Here is a 22328-nt window from a genome sequence, read left to right on the forward strand (position 1 = left end):
CTGCTAGACGCGCGGGGGTGGAGGTCGAATAGGAAAACGGTTTTACCAATTTTCCTGAAGTCGTATTTAATTTTCCTACAGTGCTCTTGTTAAAAGTTAACCTAATGAAAGGAATATATGTACGATATTTTTGAATTGAAAAACTAATTTGCCGATAAAATTTTGAGTTGTCGTGTGTCTTGAGTGAACAATTGGACTTTTTTTTCTAAATTTTTAACTAAAATGTGTTTTAAATTTAAATGAGGTATCTTTTATAAAACAACGATAAGACGACTGTAAAATGGCCGACTTATACTAATTAAATTGCTCCGAACTTGAAAAAGTCAAAAAGTGTAAATTAAAAATTTATAAATAACACCCCCGACAAGTGAAGGTTACAGTAATAACTAGAAAAGAGCTGATAACTTTCAAACGGCTGAACCGATTTTCTTGGATTATAGCTAAGAACACTCTCGATCAAGCCACCTTTCAAACAAAAAGAACAAAATTAAAATCGGTTCACTAGTTGAAGAGCTACGATGCCACAGACAGATACACGGATACACAGACATACAGATACACAGATACACACATCAAACTCATAACACCCCTCTTTTGGGTCGGGGGTTAATAAATGTAGCTATAGAATTTTTTAAATTTCAACTTCTGCTTCTGGTTCATAAGCGGTGTAAGTTAGTACTAAGTAGGTACCTAATAGATGGTAAATAAGTGTGTACAGGTGTTTTTGTACAGATATTTGATGTATATATAGCGCCGTGTTCTCTACCAGGGTAGAAAGAAAAACAAAAGAAATGAACACTAAAAAAATATATATTATAATTCACAATTTTAAGTTACAATTTGTAAACGTCAACATGATACAACGGGCTAGAGGCAACTAACCAAACTTGCTACGGCTCACACGGCGTAGCTCGAAAATGCCTATTTACTAGTGCCTCTACATCACACCACCCCAAATTTTTATCTTAATAAAAATTAAACAAATACTAATTTCCGCAACCTTAATTTTATTTCACAATATTCGTTCTTTATTTTTCGACAACCCTAACAATGTTTCCGATCCGCTTACCCAACAAATCATAATTTAAACACGTCACCCAGTTAAAGTGTTCCTTTGATTCGATACATGGTACATCTCTTAACACATCATACTTGAGATGAGGTCACTACAACTTGAGCGGGTGGCGACGGGGTCGCTGTGGCAAGTCCACTTACAATTGTTGCTATGCCCGCGCCATCCAGCCTACGTTGCACTCAACACTTCGAATGTTGGTTACATTACATTTTACATTTACACACTATCCAATAAACTATAACAATCGTCAACCACTCTAACACTCCCAATAATAAGGTTTAGTTATGTTTTCTAATAAAAAATAATATATGCGGATCGGGCCATTTTACAATACTTATTTCGTAATACTCATTTGCTTAATTGCTAGTTTCTACTCGAATTATTCTACTGATACCTAACGGGCGTTTTGCTGACTCTCCCACTCCGAGTAGTACGGATTGTATGAGTCGGCAAAACGTCATCGTCACTAAATCTACATTTTTTCTTACATGACGTTTCACCCGGCGTTTGTCGTGGATTTTCGATATCCAGGACAAAAGCCGGTTTCAACCTGTCAATAGAAATAAGGGCCTGTCTATTGGGTAACTGTACTAAGTATGCTTTTTCCAACCGCTTTATGACGTCATAGGGACCGTCATACGGTGGTTGCAGACACTTACGCATTACATCGTTTCTAACAAAAACTTTTTTACAGTCTTTTAAGGCAGGGTGCACAAAAATAGTCCGAGAGTCTCTGTGTGTCTCGGGTTTCGGTCTTAAATTACTAATTACCTGTTTCAACTGCTTTAGGTACTCCTCACCGTCCGTTATCTTACTATCCGATGGTTCGAAAAATTCTCCAGGGAGCCTCAGAGTTCGCCCGAAGGTTAATTCCGCGGCACTTACCCCTGTCTCACTGCGTGGTGCTGCACGCAGTCCCATCATAATGGTGTGCATTTCTTCAACCCACGACCTATTGTCCTTTAATCTCGCCATTAAGGCGGCCTTAAAACTACGATGCCATCGTTCGATCATGCCATTACTTTGTGGATGGTACGGTGTCGTCCTAAACTTATGAACCCCTAAATATTTCATTAACTGTTTAAAGAGACTGCTTTCAAATTGCTTTCCTTGATCTGAGCTCAAATTAATAAAACACCCATGTCTAGTAATCCATCCTTCATACACGAGTTTGGCTACTGTCTTCGCACAAATATCTTTAATTGGAAATGCTTCCGGCCAACCTGTTTCCCTATCGATCATTGTAAGACAATACCTGTACCCTTCTTCTGAAATAGTGAATGGACCTGTAATGTCAATGTGTAAATGACACATTCTATCTACTTTTGCAAATTGCCCTAAAGGTGACATAGTGTGTCTGTGAACCTTTGCTTTTTGACACTCTATGCACGACCTAGCCCAAATACCTATATCTTTATTCATCCCAGGCCAAAAATAATTATTAGTTACCATTTTCCTTGTTGTTCTAATGCCAGGATGGCTTAGGTTATGTATTGTTTCGTATGCGATACGCCTAAACTGTTTTGGTAAGTAAGGTCTAGCCTTATCGCCTCGCAAGTTACAAACAATCGGCTTATTTACACTCGGCAAGTCAATTTTTATTAGTCTCGTATTACCGTTTTTTGTTCCTAGCAATTCTGTGAGCTCTTTGTCGTTCGCTTGCGCAATAGCCACTTCTGTGAAGTCAAGTACAGACGGGCACGAAATTGTTTCAACGCGCGATAACGCGTCCGCGGGCGCATTCTCTTCGCCTTTTGTATAGCGTATATCCGTCGTGAACTCACTAATAAATAATAACTGACGGGTCCTTCGCGGCGTTTCTTTACTACTACTTAGCTTTTCAAACGCAAGCGTTAACGGCTTATGATCTGTATACAAAACGAGATCTCTACCTTCGAACATGTTCCTAAAATATTGCACTGACAAATAAAGCGAAAGTAACTCCCTGTCGTAGGTACTGTACTTTTGTTGCGTGTCAGTCAATTTTTTCGAAAAATAACCTAACGGAACCCATTCGTTATTTACTCTTTGTTGCAATGTGCCTCCAACACAACTATTTGACGCGTCTGCCATTATAGCAAGCACTTGACCTGTTATCGGATACGCTAACAAAGCAGCGTTCTGTAAATTCAACTTGCATTGTTCGAAAGCTTGAACAGCACTTTCTGTCCACACTATACTACTTTTGTCACGTTTCTTTGCTCCGTGAAGATACTTATTTAATTCAGCTTGATATTCGGCTGCCTGACGCAAATGACTTCTATAGAAATTTACCATGCCCAGAAATCTACGAAGTTCCTCTACCGTTTTCGGTCTGGGAAAGTCTACAATGGCTTGGACCTTGCTTGGCAACGGTCTTAAGCCACTGGCTGACACCTCATGACCCAAAAACTCAACTTTATCCTGCGAAAACGCACACTTTGCTAAATTAATAGTTAGTCCAACTTGTTGTAATCTTTCAAAAACGGTCTCTAAATGTTTTTCGTGAAGCGAACTATTTTCGCTAGCTATTATTAAATCGTCTAAATACGAAAAAACAAATTCTGCTTTATAATTTGCGCAATCCGGGTTATTTTGTTGAAAATTTGCCTCTAAATCCTGTAAAACATAATTATTCATGAAACGTTGAAATGTTTGTGCTGCGTTTCTTAAACCGAAAGACATACATGGCCATTCAAACAAACCAAAAGGTGTAATGATAGCTGTTTTCTCCACGTCATCCTCTGCTATCGGAATAAAATGATACGCTCGGTTAATATCAATCCTGCTAAATACTTTCTTATCGGCTAAAATAAACGTAAAATCCTTTATGTGAGGAATTGGGTATCTATCAGGCTTCGTAATTGCATTCAGCGCTCTATAGTCTCCACACGGCCTTATATTACCATCTTTTTTAGGTACAACGTGTAGAGGACTCGCCCACGCACTCTTTGACGGGCGGCAAATACCCATTTCCTGCATAAGGCGAAATTCTTCTCTTACCTTTTTAAATCGGTCCGGCGGCAGCGGCCTTGGGCGCGCATGCACCGGAGGTCCTGAAGTCTCGATGTGGTGTCTTACGCTGTGACGTGGTGGTTCTTTGAACGTCGCTGGCATTGTCAATTCTGGGAACCTACTTAGGAGAGAATAACATGGATGCGATTCGGCTATAGTAAAAATAGATGAATGCTCCGAGTTTACTATAGTGGAAATTACATACATGTTAGTCTCCTGATCTAACAATCGTCTGTTTCTTAAGTCTACTAACAAATTATACTTAGCTAAAAAATCCGCTCCTAAAATGGGTTGTTTAACGTCGGCTATTACAAAAGTCCACTTAAACGCACGACGCAATCTTAAATTTAACACTAGAGTCTTTGTTCCGAAAGTTTGTATTTCACTACCATTCGCGGCATAAAGTTTGTATTTATTATTCATTGCACTGTCACACACTGATTTATAACTTTTAGGCAACACTGAAATGTTCGCACCTGTGTCTATTAAATAGCGTATGCCATTGTCCTTATCCGTAATACATAAACGGTGGTTCCCTAAATCGACGCAGGTACCCACCGGTTCCACCTGCATCTTCACTAGTTTTCCTGCTTCGTATTCCAGGTGCACGGCTGTTCGCAGCGATTAGCTCTCTGCCTATATTTAAAATGATGCACGCAGAGCCAGTCCGGGCTATCCGGGGTACGTCTGGACCTATTTTCCTCTCGTCCTCGGGAACGCGAACGACCACGGAACCTTTCGCGACCTCGCCTGCCTCGCCAACTGTGTCTGGACCTGTCCAGCTGGTCCAACCTTGCATGTATCCTGGCTATTTCAGCTGCCATCGACGAATTTCCGGGTACCGCCTCCTTTGCTGCCACTTCTGCTACCGGTTGGGACTTCATAGTTTCCATTACTTTGTCAGCAATCACGGCTAGTCTATCTAGATCTTTGGCTTCTGTCGCAGCCAGAACGCCTCGTGCTGCTGCTGGTAGCAGGTTCTGCCATAAAACGCTTAGGGTCTCATTATTCATTTTACCCCTGGCCAGATCCTGCATCTTTCGGAGGAGGTGGCTGGGTTTCTGATCACCCAGTTCCATCTCCCCGATGAGCTTCTGTATCTGGCGGTTCTCCGACTCTTCATATATGTTCAGCAACCTTTCTTTAAGTACCTCGTACTTACGCTCCTCCGGAGGATTGATGAGGATGTCCGTCACCTGTTGAATGACATCCTTACCCAGCTTGGATACCACTATATTATACTTGGATGCGTCTCCTTGTTTTTGTGGTGCCAGTATTGCTTCCAGCTGGATAAACCAGACCCTAGGTTGGTCGGTCCAAAACTCCGGGATCTTCGACGTGATAGATATCGACGCTAGATGCGTGTCTTCATCCATCACTACTGTCGTAGGTTGCGCCATTTTTACAGTTTTTTAGTTTTTCACTTCCTTACACGTGTTAACTTGAGTTGCCCTAGCTTACGTTACGTTACTATTTTAATAAAATTAACACGCGCTACCCTGGTAGTTCAAAGTCCGAGTCACCAATGTACAGGTGTTTTTGTACAGATATTTGATGTATATATAGCGCCGTGTTCTCTACCAGGGTAGAAAGAAAAACAAAAGAAATGAACACTAAAAAAATATATATTATAATTCACAATTTTAAGTTACAATTTGTAAACGTCAACATGATACAACGGGCTAGAGGCAACTAACCAAACTTGCTACGGCTCACACGGCGTAGCTCGAAAATGCCTATTTACTAGTGCCTCTACAAAGTGTAACACGAGTACTTAAACCAGCTTACGGGAATTTCATTAAGTGGTTATCACTTAATTATATTAATTAAGCTGGGAAGTGGGAACAGTGTGCTATTAAAAGCTCGTTAATTTTTATTGACTTTGTGGTAACGTCGAGCCACTTACAATAGGGAAATTGGTTTTAGCGATTAACTAGGTTGGTGCTAGGAACTAAAAAGGGATGATAATAATAATTTAAGACGTCTGGAAGTTCGGGACCCTATCCCGAGTTTCTAACTGTTTTTGGGTAAGGTCTGACGAAATCACAAACACAATCTTTATGATAAATTATTACACTTTTATTTCATATTTAAATTTATTAACTTTTACATTTGTGTCAAATAAATGTTGTTCCTCTTACGTTAGTATATTTTCGAATGTCCGAGTTTTAAAAACCACTCTTACAAGTAACCTCTCCACGTTTATTAGCCACTCCCCTTTTTATCTTATCGTTATCGGCCAATCCAAATTGTACAATGAATAAACTTAGTGACTAATATACAAATCATCAAGCTCGTTTAACAAATCGTCTAAGTAATAAAGATGTTTTCATCTTATATATTGATTACAAATATTATCCTTTATTATGCTACAATTCATCAACTAAAAACTATAAGAATTTTATATACAGTACGTTTATCGATCAGATGTTGAACAACTTCAGCCAATCAATGACGCCTTCTAATATGATGTTATGATTTGTTATGATTTGAGTGGCGCCAAATATTTAATCAGTAACTTGTACACGTTTATAGATAATTAATATGGGCCAAGCTTACAGCTCGGCCATCCTGTTTTAAGCGAGTCTCATCGCTTTTAAAACTTAAGTAACATGTAAACTTCACAACCAAAATGACAAATACTTAGTTCAACAAAACAAAAAAAATTAAGATAGTAATTAATTAAATTAATATTCTTGCTAACCTTAACTAGAAAGAATATACAGTTTTATTGTTACATTGGTATTGATTATGATTGCAACTTAATTTTAGAGCACTCGCAGCAACCCTTTCCATCCGATATAATTAGAAAATAGCAGACAAACTCAATTCAATTCCAAACTATTTACCCTCGCAACTTTACCTGCCAGTCTACAGTAGCACTCAAATTTAGCCTTTAATCTAAAATTCATTTTTCTGTTCTCTTCCGCTAATATTAAAATAAAAAGATGCAGACACTCTAAATTTATAAATAATTTTTCAAAAATCATAAAGATATCAAAAATTGCGAGACCAGTAGCAACTAAAGGAGGCCTCAATTTAATCAAAGATGGTAGGTATATGCATAAAGTCCGAAGTATCAATTATAACTCACAAGCCAATATTTTACAGGAACACTCAATAGAGATTTGGGGATGAGCATGTAAAACTATTACTAAAAACTACTTTAAAGGGTTTCAAGTATCTCAAAATAAATTGTTAAAAGTTCTGTTCCAACTAGACTTTCCTCCCCACTAAAGAATTATATAAGAAAACTGATGAACTATATTATATAAGTCAATTATACAAATTCAAAATATGTCTATTTGTTAGGAAAATACTATTAAAGTCCGTACATACACGCATCACTTTAAAGCTAAATCTCATAAATATGGTACACAAAACGAACATACCTATTATGCTACAATTACATAAAGCTAGGACTAATTATGGTATGAAAACTACCTAGCTCTACTACATAATGTATTTGCCGAAACTCATACTGGAGGAAAAATCTTTTACAAAGTTTAAAGTTTAATCAAACAGTGTCAAACACCATAGATATCTTAGCTAGATGTAGGTATAGTTTGTTAACGAATATAACGTGTTTTGACTTTTTATATTATTGTATAGTCACCATACCTTTAAAGATTATGTTTTCTTCTATATTTATATTTAGAATCGGGAGCGATTCTTAATATGAATACGTGTAAGTGAACTTCTTGTCCTTTTGATAAAATAAACTCTTTAAACTTAAAGTTAATCGCCGCCAGTTCTCGATTTAAATCACAAAACATTTTCATACACTTTCAACGCAATAGTTTTACGCACATATTTTCTTCTTCCCTTCTTATTGGAAAATCGCGAATTCCGAGCCTTGGCGCGTCTCTCTTCTAACGGGATACATATATGATTGTCCTTATTTCCCTCCAGATCCAAATTTTTAATGACCCTTATCCTAGGGTCCACCTCCTTCCTCCTATAGGACTTTTTGTCCATAGCCCGTAACCTCGGGGCTTACTTTTTCGTCCTTTCCTTCCTTGGGACTTTGTGTCCCTGACCCATACCTAGTTTTGGGTCATCCTTTCCCTCATTTGTTCATTTCCAACATCCTTGGATCCTGCAAACATAAAACACTTTGAGTAGACCGTTCATTTAATTTTGTTTCATAAGCATCCATCATAATATAATCCGACCTAAGAGAAGTAATTTTACTTGGTAACCTAAAAAAACTATTATCATTATTATAATTTAGTTTTCTCCAGTTCCGTACCCCTCGAAGGGTGCCTACGAGACCCTATTTTCTAAACCTCTGCTCTCCGTCCGTCTGTCCGTCTGCACGTGCGTCACGGCCTGAACCGTGAACGGCGTATCGTGAACCGTGATAGATAGAGAGTTGAAAGGAACGTGATTACGGATGTATGAAAATCCTATGCCTGGTTGCTTCCAATTCAAACTTTTTCTTTTAATGCAGATTACGCTTCCCATATTTCTTACAATTACCTATTGTTTTTTTTTTTTTTTTTTTTCTAGCAAAATCCACATTCTGAAGTACTAATGGACAATGCCAGGGTACAGTAGTTGCGTCACTTGTGCCTCTTAACCATATAATATCTACATGCAAAAAGAATCTTTGATTTATAATTTCACATGATACTTATATATTTTATTTTAGCCATAATATGCACCATATGGCGTACTTTGTCGTTTCGAGTAACATAAGCAGAACTACCAAATTCGACCCTGGGAACGACACAGTCGCGACTCGCCGCCGAATGATACCTATTAGTTTATCATTAATTCCTTTTCATAGAGAAAAGCGATATCAATATAATAGCAGGAAAAAAAATGAAATAAATATTCCGTTCGATACATCTCTATTCTCTACGACATCAAGATCTCTATCACAAGCTGATCGATCATAAAGATTAGAAGAAAGTAGGTACCTTATACATTATTTTATATGTTAACCGTAATGACTTGCATCTGTTCGATTTTCCTTTATTCGTTTCGTAAAAGATTCATCCTCGTACGTCCATCATCATCATCGTCATCTACATCGTCATCATCATAAGGTCACTGTTGAACATAAACCTTCCCTAGTAAGCACCACACGTACTGTCCTCAGCCTTCCTCATTCAACCCCTGGTTCCTATTGATACAAACCACCAACCCCCCCCCCCCCCCATCAAATGTGTACCTATCTACATCCATCCATCATACCCAAATGCCGTGCTGGTTGATGTGGTGAGCGACAAAGTGTTAACCTCTTCAATACGTCATGGAACTGTAGGAATAGCCATGGAAGACTTCCAAACCGAACGTTGATATTTTGTGTAAGTGGTCCCACGAGTCAAAAAAATATTCTTGTCCATAAAGGAACAAGCCACGATATAGATTCTTCTATCGGAACTTAAATATTCCAATCACTGCATGTATTCCAACTAATCAGTTTGCTACTGTATATTTGAAGTTGATAATAAATAAAAATGTTAGCTTAATTAAATTCCTATGATAATTCGATTTTTGGTGCATCAACCAGCTTCACCTATTATGTAAAATTAAATATATATATTTTTTTTTTAAATTACCGGCTGTACATTTTAAACTAACCTAAGCAAAATATACTTCCTTACTAATAACTTAATCTTAAAAATTTTCAAGAGGATCCTTCCGCCTCAAATTAACTCAATGATAAAAATGAACAGGAAACTTTATAAATGTTGTAAAATCCAGCCAATGCTTCGTACCTTGCCTTATTAATCCAATAGGTACTTCTTTGGATTTTGTCAAAACAAAATACTTTTACTTGTTGAGTGTATAATAAATAAATAATGTAATAAATCAATTAACTGTTAAAGCTAATAACTTTTACAGAAAGCGAACCTCATGATATCTCTTATGAGTTCTAAGCGTAAAATTACCACGCCGAAAACAAAACATGAGCTGACAGTATTCTTATTTGATATACGTAATCCAGTAATACTATATCTATCTACATAATTCGTAAATATGTATGTATAGTTTGTAAGTTACTATTTCACTTTATGCTGTTTCAATGCTTTAAGTTATTATTTTTATCTTTGTCTCATTTTTTTAGTTTAGCCTCATTCTATTTTTAAACTTACTATTTCGCTATAATATTTACAAGTAACCTCATCGAAGACTACACGGTCTTCTGATAACCCAACAAGCATTTATCCAACAGCTATCGCTTTCACCCGAACGGAGGTTCCCTGAAATATACTGATAACAATACCTAGTTGACACATGGATGTACAAGAGCGGCAACAAGCTATGACCCCCTCTAGTCATAACTATATCTTTATGATTGTAACATTTCAAACAGTGAAAGTATGTATAAACGATTTCGTCCATAGGACATGCGCTCTAAAGAATGTTGATATAATTATCAGCAACTAAAAGCTTGAAGAAACTAATAGGTACAACTTGTCTTTGAAGTATGAAAATATGCGCATTTATCAAGTATACCAGTTCATCAAACATTAAAGTACGCATTTATAAAATGATAACTCACTTATTAATCAAGATAACTACCTGTTTATCAAACCTACCCTACCAAATATAAATAACTACTCACCAAATGTAATACTTTATAACTTAAGTAAAAATATGAAACAAATGTGCATCAACCACATACATACACTCTTCAAATTCATCCATTTATCAAAATGTTATATAATATAACCATTCACCAAATCCATTATATACTTAGTTCATTAAATAGTTTAGTCAAACTTTACTCCACTTGCCACGATTGCAAATTTTCCAAAATAATCAGCCGCAAACATCGCAGCTCATCTCACTTGATAATGCATCCCTCCCTCAGAAAAACAGGCATTAGGAATGTCTTTCCAAGACGCGCGAGAGACAGCCACCGTGGCTTTTCGCGAGATTTAATCCAAATTGAACTAATGCCTAAATAAATGATTTAATTAGAGGGCGATTGCTTTTGCAACCTCTAACCGTCCAATCAAACACCGAAAGTATTCAATAATCCGAGACGTAAATAAAAACCCGTCAGAACACCGTATTTAAAAAAAAGGAGACAAGAAAAAGATTCCTCCTCGCAATAGATCGCGTGACATCCAACAAGTGAATTATCGACTTTATTACACAACTTATCCTCAACATGTTTTACATCATTTCCTACAATTGAAATCTTTCTATTTTAAATACCCTAACTACAACTTCATAATCCAACCAAAAATCACACTAGATTTATCCCTCGGTCCCACATCTTTAATGCTTTTTTTTTCTGTTTGGGTAACTAAAACAAAAAAAAAATATATACTCATGTTATAAAACGTTGTCAAAGCTTTCCTGAACGCGCTAAATAAGCAAAAACATAAAATCAGGCGAAATGCCAGACCAGCCGAAAAACCTTCAATGCTTAATCAGCCTAAAAAAAAAATTATGATCAATATTCATATTATTATCATGAGATACTACCGGCGCTCCTAAGCGAAATTTATAAGGCACCGCATTTCGATTTTATCAAACAGACTGATCAATTTCGAGAGCACAACAAACGTGGTTTCCTGAGAGTTTTGTTAACTAAATGCATATCGAAGCTGAACTATCGCGAAGCGAGTCAAGCGAGCGTGAATTTTTTTTTAAATATATCTCTGGGATAATGTCATGCCACAAACGCGAGCGTAGTGCAAAGATATTTGCCTAAAATTTCTTTCGTACAACAAAGAAAATAGTATTTTGGTAGTAGGTACTTATTATCGCGCCCTGCCCTAAGGGCAGTACTGTAGGTATATTACCATAAAAAAAAACTTACTCTAATTTTAATAGAACATTTGCCAGGAATTTAACCCGCCAAGCGATGTTAATCCAATAAAAACAAAATCATATTGCATTTAAATGCGGCAGTACACAGTTAATTGCGTGAATACAGGTAAAAAAAAAAACCCCGCTGCCCATATACTATACCTACCTACTACTCGTAGTACTCAAATTATTGTGCCAGTATTAAAAGTAAATTAGCTGTTATCTAGCGTGGTAGACTACGGCCTAAACCCTTCTCATTCTGTGAGGAGACACTTGTTGCTCAGTAGTGGGCCGGCCATGGGTTGTTCATGGTGAGCTGTTATCAGCAAAGTTATGTTTGAAACTCAAACATTACGCGTTTCAAGTGGTAAAAATAGATAAATAAAAACATTTCTCCTCACTTTTGTAAAAAAAACACTTATTTATGCACCCCGTATTTAAAACTATCTGACTACCTACCTACCATAATTTTAAATTTAGTTAAAGAATAACCAGATAAGATAAACCTACTTTTACACCCATTTTAGGATTCACTATCTGGTCACTATCACTTTATTACAACGGATCACCTTCATTTTTATCAATTAACATTTTATATCCCCAATCACTTAGTAACCATTACAAGTAGAGACGGATTATTTCACTGGCAGGCGTAAAACGAAAAGCTATTTCATGTAACTTTTTCTACCTTATCCCAAAGCGGTTTACAAAAAATAATAATTTCACAAAACAACATTCAAGATGCCCAATGAGTGCTGTGTGATAATATCGCGTCACTGTGTGCTAGAAAAAGGAAAACATCTATCTATACAATGAATGCAGCAAACGATTGAACCTAAATCCAGAAATTCACCTTCCGTAAAACAAAACCACTATGTGAAAATAAATCCCTATCGTAACTCTTAACCAAACTAATTCGGCACACGATTACAAGTGTGAAGATTGAAATACCACGTTCCGTGAGATATTCACCTGTGAAATCATTTAATGAGAAATAAAACCCCGGCAGGACATAGTAGATACATCCTGAAGACTATTTAAAAGTAACAATAACGCCCATCATTAAGTAAACCACACTTTTTATATTGTTTAACACTATGTTCACTATCTATTCCATTGTACCCACGATACAGGATAACCTAGTGCGGGTACCACCAGACACAGGAAAATTGTACAAGACTGTATTTTGTAAATAAACATTTTTCATTTTTCATTGTAAAATAAGCCTTCTAAATACCTCAATGTTATTTAAACCACAATTTGAAGGTCGATCGCATTTGTATAACCAATATACAAGATGAAATATAAACATGTGGGTAATTCTAGGTATCATAACGTTATATAATTTCCATTCCAACTCGGAGCAAAGCTTTTTAACAAAATGATAACTAAATGTAGAACAAACAAAACGAAAACCCACACAAATAAAAAAAAATTACCATTAATAGGTATCAATAAAAATAAAATCATGGAAAGATCCTACCCGTTTATCCAGAAATCCTTTGATGCCATGACTAGGTACTTTGATATATTGAGGCCCAAATATTGGCCTTGTGCTCCAAAATGTCTGTGGTCTACTAGACCTCCACTTCTTTCTCGTTCCTCTGTATATTTCCACTTGTTTCTCTGAGTCGTGAGCGTGACAAGAAAATATTATATTTTCTTGATGTCCCTCTTCTGACCTTTTGGGTAAGGTCTGACGAAATCACAAACACAATCTTTATGATAAATTATTACACTTTTATTTCATATTTAAATTTATTAACTTTTACATTTGTGTCAAATAAATGTTGTTCCTCTTACGTTAGTATATTTTCGAATGTCCGAGTTTTAAAAACCACTCTTACAAGTAACCTCTCCACGTTTATTAGCCACTCCCCTTTTTATCTTATCGTTATCGGCCAATCCAAATTGTACAATGAATAAACTTAGTGACTAATATACAAATCATCAAGCTCGTTTAACAAATCGTCTAAGTAATAAAGATGTTTTCATCTTATATATTGATTACAAATATTATCCTTTATTATGCTACAATTCATCAACTAAAAACTATAAGAATTTTATATACAGTACGTTTATCGATCAGATGTTGAACAACTTCAGCCAATCAATGACGCCTTCTAATATGATGTTATGATTTGTTATGATTTGAGTGGCGCCAAATATTTAATCAGTAACTTGTACACGTTTATAGATAATTAATATGGGCCAAGCTTACACTGTTCTTAACCCTTTACTAACGTAGTAAATTATAAAATTGCATCCATGTTCATCACACTAATATTATAAAGGAGAAAGTTTGTATGTGTGTGTGTGTGTGTGTGTGTATGTTTGTTACTCCTTCACGCAAAAACTACTGGACGGATTGGGCTGAAATTTAGAATGGAGATAGATTATACCCTGGATTAGCACATAGGCTACTTTTTATCCCGGAAAATCAAAGAGTTCCCACGGGAATTTTAAAAAACCTACATTCACGCGAACGAAGTCGCGGGTATCAGCTAGTCACACTATAATATTATAAAGGTGAAAGTTTGTATGTGGGTGTGTGTGTGTGTATGTGTGTGTGTGTGTGTGTGTGTATGTTTGTTACTCCTTCACGCAAAAACTACTGGACGGATTTGGCTGAAATTTGCAATGGAGATAGATAATATCCAGGATTAGCACATAGGCTACTTTTTATCCTGGAAAATCAAAGAGTTCCCACGGGATTGCAAAAAACTTAAATCCACGCGGACGAAGTCGCGGGCATCTTCTAGTACTAAAATAAAAGACAAAAATGCTCCGCCTGAAAAGTAGGCCTTTTGTAAAAGTGTCGTTATTCGTAAGATATTACGAATTATGATGGTGATGATGATATTATAGCTCTCAATATAAACTAGGTACCTACTAGGCTCTAAAAAAATGTATGTAAGTCTTTATTGAACCCATACCGCTTTGGTTTCATTATGGCATCGTATAGGAACGCAAAAGATAATGATATGATAGAGATAATAAACGATGTAAACTTAAAACTAAAGTTACGAAGGTTCCGCCAAAGTGGGTAATATTAGCAAATTATGCTTAACAGGGCTCTCTCGTCACTCGTTTCATACAATCGTAGTTCCAATTTCATTTGAATATTAAGCAACCAAGTCCATGAAATTTTGCAGACATATTCTAGAAACTAATATCTGTGTCAGTGGTGTTTTAGATTTTTCTAAAAATATGTAGTTTTAAAATTACAGGAGCTCAAAGATTTGTATGAACATTTTTAAGACCGCGTAACTTTGAAACCGAATATTTTAACAGAAATCTGGAAAACCACAGACATAGATATTAGTTTCTAGAATATGTCTGCAAAATTTCATGGACTTTGGTTGCTTAATATTCAAATGAAATTGGAACTATGATTGTATGAAAGGAGTGACGGAGAGAGCCCTCTTAAAATATTATTCCTTGTCTACGAAGATTATTTATGGTAAAGTTTAAATAACAATAACCTATCGTATATACTTATATTATACGATAGTACATCTTTAATCTGTGCCATAACCCACAAAATCAATGATTAAAACGTAACTGTTACAGGAAAACGTGGGTTTATATTAGTAAAACACACAGATCATAAACCTGAAAACCTTAAAAAAGATGTTGGTGTATCTGATAAGATCTGAGTACTAAATATTTGACGCTAGGCAAACAAATTACCCCAGCACGGTGGCATGTTTATTATATCAAAATAAACTTTCCAAATGCTATTTATTTAAAAAGTAAAAACGCAAGGCAGGCAATATGGTGGATTCTTCGACATTTTGTTTAGCAACGTGTGAAGAGCTGCTTGTTTATTTTATTGCAAACACATGACCATGGATCTTTCATGCATGGAAACATATAAATTACTAGCTGATGCTCGCGGGTTTAGTTTTTAAAATCCCGCGACAACTCTTTGATTTTCCGGTATAAAAAGTAGCCTATGTGTTAATGCAGGGTATAATCTATCTCCATGCCAAATTTCATCCAAATCCGTTCAGCCGTTTTTGCGTGATTGAGTAACAAACATCCAAATATCCACACTTTCACATTTACGTATAATATTAGTAGGATTAGGAAGTGTGATAACTCATTCATAGCAGCTGATGATTATTATAAATTAAATCTATTTTGTAATATTGCAAGCAAATGAATTCACTTAGATCAGAATCTTTCATTAACTCGTATAAAATCCTTCCAAAATTACTTACCTACAAGGATTACTTAGTTAACCTACAAGGTAGGCATATTAAACTCTAACAACTCTTACTATAGTTAAAAAAATTAAAACACACTACTTAGACTACTTCCTGCTCTATTTTTTTTTTTCAAATAGATAATAATCATTGACGGAGTATGAATGAATGGACCTAAATGATAATTAAGTATTGCAAAGAATCAAATGACGAAGTAAATGTGCTGTGGGTAAACAAAAGCTAGTAAACAATAAACGGCAAGATAATACTAGAAAGTACTTGCAAGTATCATAACCACAGATAAGAGTACAAAGACCGAAAAATGGCAGCTACAGAACCGTCAACAGGTAAATCTGAACGCCTCAGCTGGTCGCTAAAAATATAAAAATATTATTTATTTTCTGCTGAGAGTAGGTACAGTTGCCAAAGTGTTATGTTGGGTAGAGTGGCGGCGCAAGATTCTATCGTGTGAAAGCCCCTACAAGAGACCTATGTCCAGCTGTGGATGTATATCGGTTGATAATGATGCTGATGATGATTGTAATTTCAGTCTACTGCTATATCTACAAGCAGTTTAGGTTTTAAAGCAAGTTTTGCAATGTTAGTACAGAATAATTGCAAAGTGCAAACGTTCAGTCAAATTTATGGAACAACAACAAACTTTATGTGCCCATCCGCAAGCAGGTGCGTCTCGATTGGCTGTTTATTTGCCTGTCCATTCCCCCATAACTCCGCAACGAAACGGATGAACTCGGCTCTTCAGCGTAATTCACACTCCATTCACGCGGAATGTGGGAAAATAAACTAGCTGCAATTTCTGGCATCATAAGTTTGAGCTGTTTAAAGGTTTCACCTACATTCTGTACCTGATGGTGAGTGCAGATCTACTTACCTATTAATTATATTACGAATCACGCAATCCTGAAAAATTACTAAAATCGTACTTCAGAATGAACTTATGGATGAAAACAAAAAAATTATTACAAGTTAGCCCTTGATGGCGATCTTACCTGAAGGATAATGCAGTTTAAGATAGAAGCGGGCTCACTTGGAAGGAGTATAGCAGTTTAACCTATTCCTATTCTACCTTTTCCTGATCGGTTTCTATAGACCTTCATACCGGAACACTAAATCACTTGGCGGCAGGACCTTGCCCGTAGATACCAGCGATACACATAATGTCTGTGGTAGATGCCATATGATGTTTGTGCTTGTTTATGGCCTCTAGGAAGACCTTTGCAGAGTCATCTTTTTGTGCATTTATGTTTATATGGGTACCTCCTCTCCTTCTTTATCATTTCTCGAAGTGTGAGAGAGTAAAACCTAAAAGAACTGTGCCGTTTTCAGGCATAGAGCTGCTGAAGTCGATCGACCGAGTGCTGATCAGGGAGAAGACGGGCACATACACCAACAATAAGTACGTGGTGTTGACAGCTGACGGGACAGTGCTGCTGTATGCTAAGGAGGACTCGGGGATCCTCAACAAAGTGCTGGTCGGCAAGAGCAGGGCTTTCGAGATTGACGTCTTTGACACCAATGATCTTGAGGTAGGATTCTATGAATTTTTTGGAAACTGGTACTTGAAGTCTCGAACCTGCTAAATTTCTACATTAAGTAACGATGACATATTATACTTCATGATGAGTCTGTCTTCGTTACCACTTTCACATAAAAAAAAATACTTTACTTCGATCATATCATAACCAAGGGAAGTCCTGATAGAATTAGAAAAGTTTTTTTAATACTTTAAATGTAGGTAATGGCTATATTGTTATAAAAGATTACACTCATTTCCACAAATGACTATGGATTTTTTTAAGGCGGAGTGCAAAAGTTACAGGTCTATATAGTTTCTAGACTACTCTTTTAGAAAGATAGAGAGAGAGAATTTAATAATTAACTTCGAATCTATGGTGTGGTTGAAGATTTAGGCTCCATCGCCATTTACTATGTCACGCAGCCAAGAACTAAGTTATCGATAAACGATACCTGATTCAATTGCTTTGGCTTTGGCTTACGATGTGAGTTTTGAATGCTAATTATTATGAGCACTGATGTAGGTTATGCTAAGCGAATATTATTTTTCCTACCCCAATATAGGTATATTTCCATATCGTATGCTATATTTCAATGAAAGCCGTGCATTGGGGTTAATTTCGGGTTAATTGAAAGGTCAGGATTTGTTATGATCGCGTGTTCTTTAAAAGCTGAGTACTAACCTCTTTTAACACGCTACGTGATACGCTCGCACGCACCAGGGGGCAATAGTGCCGATTTTCATTACACCTTCAGATTACGTACCATGAAACCTTGCGTTGTGTTATTTATGACGATTACGCTTTATTGAGCGGCAGTTTGGATTATAAGTGCTAGTTGCCATTATTTTATTTTAAATAGAAGAAATAATAAAGAACGTCATTATTTTATAAATTTTAAATTAATACCTTCACATACCTACTAAGTTCAAATTAGAAACTTCCGAAATCTAAAATCTTGTTTCACTCAAGCAAAGTATAGCATAGCAACGAAGCAAAAATTAATAAATTTTGTATTTAAAGCATCAAAGCTTTTTAAAAGGGAGAGAAACTGGTAAATGCGACCTTTCGCGGCTTTGTTATTTAAGACGTGAGACATCCAGCAAAGTATATCCATTTTCACGCTGAACACGTTTTTCGCATCAGCAGTCTGTCTAAATAGTTGGCGAATTTGGGAAAAGAAAACCCGCTTTTAAGAGGAGTACCCTATTTATTTTATTATTCTCTTGAAACGATCTGTTGCTTAATAAATGACTGATGGCTTTTAGAAATGCCCAAAGCAAAACTATAGCTCGCGACAGGTTGAGGTGGCAATCAGAGTGGCTGCGCATACCAGCACAGCCCCCTGCGGGATAGCACGGGTGACTTGCGGGTGTGGGGGACATCCCCTCGCCTTATACCCTGATTGCCAGCTCGACTTGTCGCGTACTATAGGTATTTACCTAGCAACCCACTTTTTTCTTGGCTTCACCGGCCACCTACCTTAACATAAGCATATGGCCTCAGGGTCGATAGACTGACGATAAAAAGAAGGTGGGGTGAAGCGGTTGGGTGTAGACTGTGGACGCCTGAGGATAGGGCTCAGACTGGGGTACCTATGCCTATATTCAACAGTGAATATCCTCAGAATGATAATAAGTGTAGTCGTTTGTAGGTGATGAAACTCCGCCACCCGTACACCGTGGGCCAGGACAAGATGGACGTGATGCTGTGTGGGGTGCCCGCTGCTATAGTGAGGAAGGAGGTGACCTTCTTCAAGCCCGTGTTGGTTATCAACGACACCAGCGACCGCCTGGTCATCAGGGTCAAGGGCCCTGTCTCCATATCCGCTGAATGCAACTTTGAGGTAACTGTGATCTAGAAGTTTTTGTCCATGGAAGAGAATTTTTAAAAATCTATCTATGGCGCCAGTGGGTAGCGAACTTTACATTAAGTTGTGAAGGGTCTTATTGAGACTTCTAATACTCCAAATCCCTCAATCTCTCAACAAGATGCCTCATATTTTGTGGGCAAAACTGAAATCTAAACCTAACCTTACCTATAGGCTATACTTATTTCAATTACAGTAGAGCCTCAATAATCCGTACTCTGAATAATCCGAACGCCGCTGTAATCCGAACTGCCGACTGCCCCTCTCTCTCCCTTACCGTGACCGCTGATCTTATATTTTGTTACGCAAGAGACTGACGAGTCTGGGAATGACGAGTCTTTTGTTGACAATTCTTCAGCTTTAAACGTCAAGAAAATTCCTCATTCACAAGCTATATCAGCACTGAATACTTGTTTAGATTGGGCTGATGAAAATGACTTGTCTTTATCCGAAAAGATGATGCTGCGTAATTTGAGGGACAAAGCCTTTTTTTGGTCAATAAATAGAACCCGCCAAACTAAAATTGATGACTTTATGAATAAGTAACGTATTTTGTGGTTTAAATATGTGTTTTATAGTACCTGAATAAATATTTTTTGTCAAAATATATTTGCATTTTTTTAACATACTGTAATCCGAACGCTCCGTGAGTCCGAACAGGGGTTATTTTTTGGTAGTTCGGATTATCGAGGCTCTACTGTATTTGATACCTAGTAGGTACCTACAGGCTGCAAGACTTCGTACTGTAGAAGTTACGAACGGTTTTTGGGAAAAACCTGGTAAAAACTAAATTGACATTCACGTGCTTTTTGGTAAAGGAAAACGCTCTGGAAAGAAATGCGTGATTATTTACTTAATTAGTACATTATTGTGAAGTAATGTCAGGAATCAGGATAGACTTAATATGTCGGATTTAATCTGAATGAAAATGAGTCTTCTTTCATGTACGACACCTACATTATTTTATGTAACGTACTTAAATAACATAAAAATGTTTCAGCTGTACACAAGCGACAAGAAACGCATCGGCGACATCAGCAAGTGTTGGAGCGGCCTGTCGCGCTCGGCCAAGAGCGACCGCGACAGCTTTGCCATACGCTTCCCGGTCGAGCTCGACGTGCGCTACAAGGCGGCGGTCATCGCCACCTGCTTCCTGATAGTAAGCACCATCCTAGTCCTAAAGTCCACCTGTCCTAGTACCATCAGCAACAAAGATAGCTTTGCACCCGCCCATAGTCGCTTGTACTGGCCGGTGCAAAGTTTGCACCTGCCAGTACAACCGGGCGTGGGCGTGGGCGGGTGCAAACTTAGCTTTGTTGCTGCAAAGTGCAAACCTAGCTTTGTTGCTGACTGTACCATCGACAACAAGCCACAAAATGCAGTTGAAACCGGCTGAGGCACGGATCCAACCCTCAAAAACCGGTCAAGTGCGAGTCAGACTCGCGCACCGAGGGTTCCGAACTCGGGTATTTTTCCGACATTTTGCACGATAAATCAAAAAATATTATGCATAAAAATAAAAATAAATCTGTTTTAGAATGTACAGGTAAAGTCCTTTCATATGATACCCCACTTGCATGGTATAGTTATCTTATTTTGATAATTGAAAATATCTACTAATTATATTTGTTCATGAACACATTTTAATTTTTTTTGTGATGTAACCACAAATTCACGGTTTTCGGTTTTTACCTATATATTTTGTGCTATCTATCTGCCTGCCTTTCATGATTCTAGGTAAACGGGAAGTACCCTATAGATTTTCTTGACAGACACGACAGACGGACAGACAGACAGGCAACAAAGTGATCCTATATACGGTTTCCATTTGTCTTTTTGATATACGAAACCCTAAAAATATGCTTTATTGCTATATATGCTAATATTTATTTCATCTCGCGAACATTCTAGAGTCAAGACTACCCACAAAATATTATTAAAATAGAATTAAGTAGGTACCTAGGTCCCTTGGTGGGTTTTAGTATTAAATTTAATGTTCAAACTTAATATAGACTTACCAACTTATTAATTAACAATTTAACACTTTTTTTTTGTTTTCAGGATTTCTTATTCTACGAAAATTGACGAGCGAAATAATGGATGGATCATCAATTCCACAAAATAATGTTCCACAATAATACCTAGTGGTGTGACTACCTAGCTACCTACCTTTATTTTAAGTTTAAGTATGGATTACGAACATTAACGGATGACATATTAAGGCCTACATACCTACTGCCTTCTTGCTTTTAGTTGTAGCTAGATAATAGTTAGTTAGGTAGATAGATTGTACATTGTAGTAAAGAAGGGTCTTAGAGGGAGGGTAGGATTAAATTTTGTTCATGTATCAAATAAAATTTTAGTAAATATTTCGTTATGGTCTTAGCTTTACTATGAATTATGTTACTTTTTAGTATTAAGACTCTTATTAGTATTACTTCGCTGTAGATTTTCCTTCTATAAATAAAATAAAAATAAAAACTTTCGTGTTACTTTTTGTTACCGTACAAAGGGTTACAAAGTGGCAAAATCTACGACTTATCCTAGAAGGTAGGTAGGTAGTACTTGGTTAATATTAACCATTCTATTTTCATTCAATTTGATGGTATTTAATAAATCTATCGATAGCTATGTAGGTATTTATCACTATTATCATAATAGGTAAGTAGGAACCTAACCAACTTAAGTTTTAAGTAAGTATAGATACGTACCTATTTATTTACGTCCTAATAATAAAATTAGTTAGCATTAGTTGATTAGGTAGGTAGGTGTAGAGTACTTACTTAATTATTAAGTACTTATACTTAAGTTTTAAATTACTTACCTACTAACATGGACTTATAAAGTTATAATACCTAGATACT

General features: G+C 36.7%; 1 protein-coding gene across 1 annotated transcript; it reads left to right on the forward strand.

The window, feature by feature from the left end:
* The first annotated feature begins 28 nt into the window (after positions 1 to 28).
* On the forward strand, positions 29 to 21555 carry LOC123870788 (phospholipid scramblase 1-like). The gene is made up of 6 exons (XM_045914224.1): positions 29 to 119; positions 16200 to 16406; positions 17407 to 17606; positions 19249 to 19440; positions 20465 to 20623; positions 21526 to 21555. Exons 2-6 carry the CDS (start codon positions 16382 to 16384, stop codon positions 21547 to 21549), a joined length of 600 nt encoding a protein of 199 aa, XP_045770180.1. The 5' UTR covers positions 29 to 119; positions 16200 to 16381; the 3' UTR covers positions 21550 to 21555.
* Positions 21556 to 22328: the final 773 nt, after the last annotated feature.

Source organism: Maniola jurtina, chromosome 2, assembly GCF_905333055.1.
Source record: "Maniola jurtina chromosome 2, ilManJurt1.1, whole genome shotgun sequence".
Classification (NCBI taxonomy): Eukaryota; Metazoa; Arthropoda; class Insecta; order Lepidoptera; family Nymphalidae; genus Maniola; species Maniola jurtina.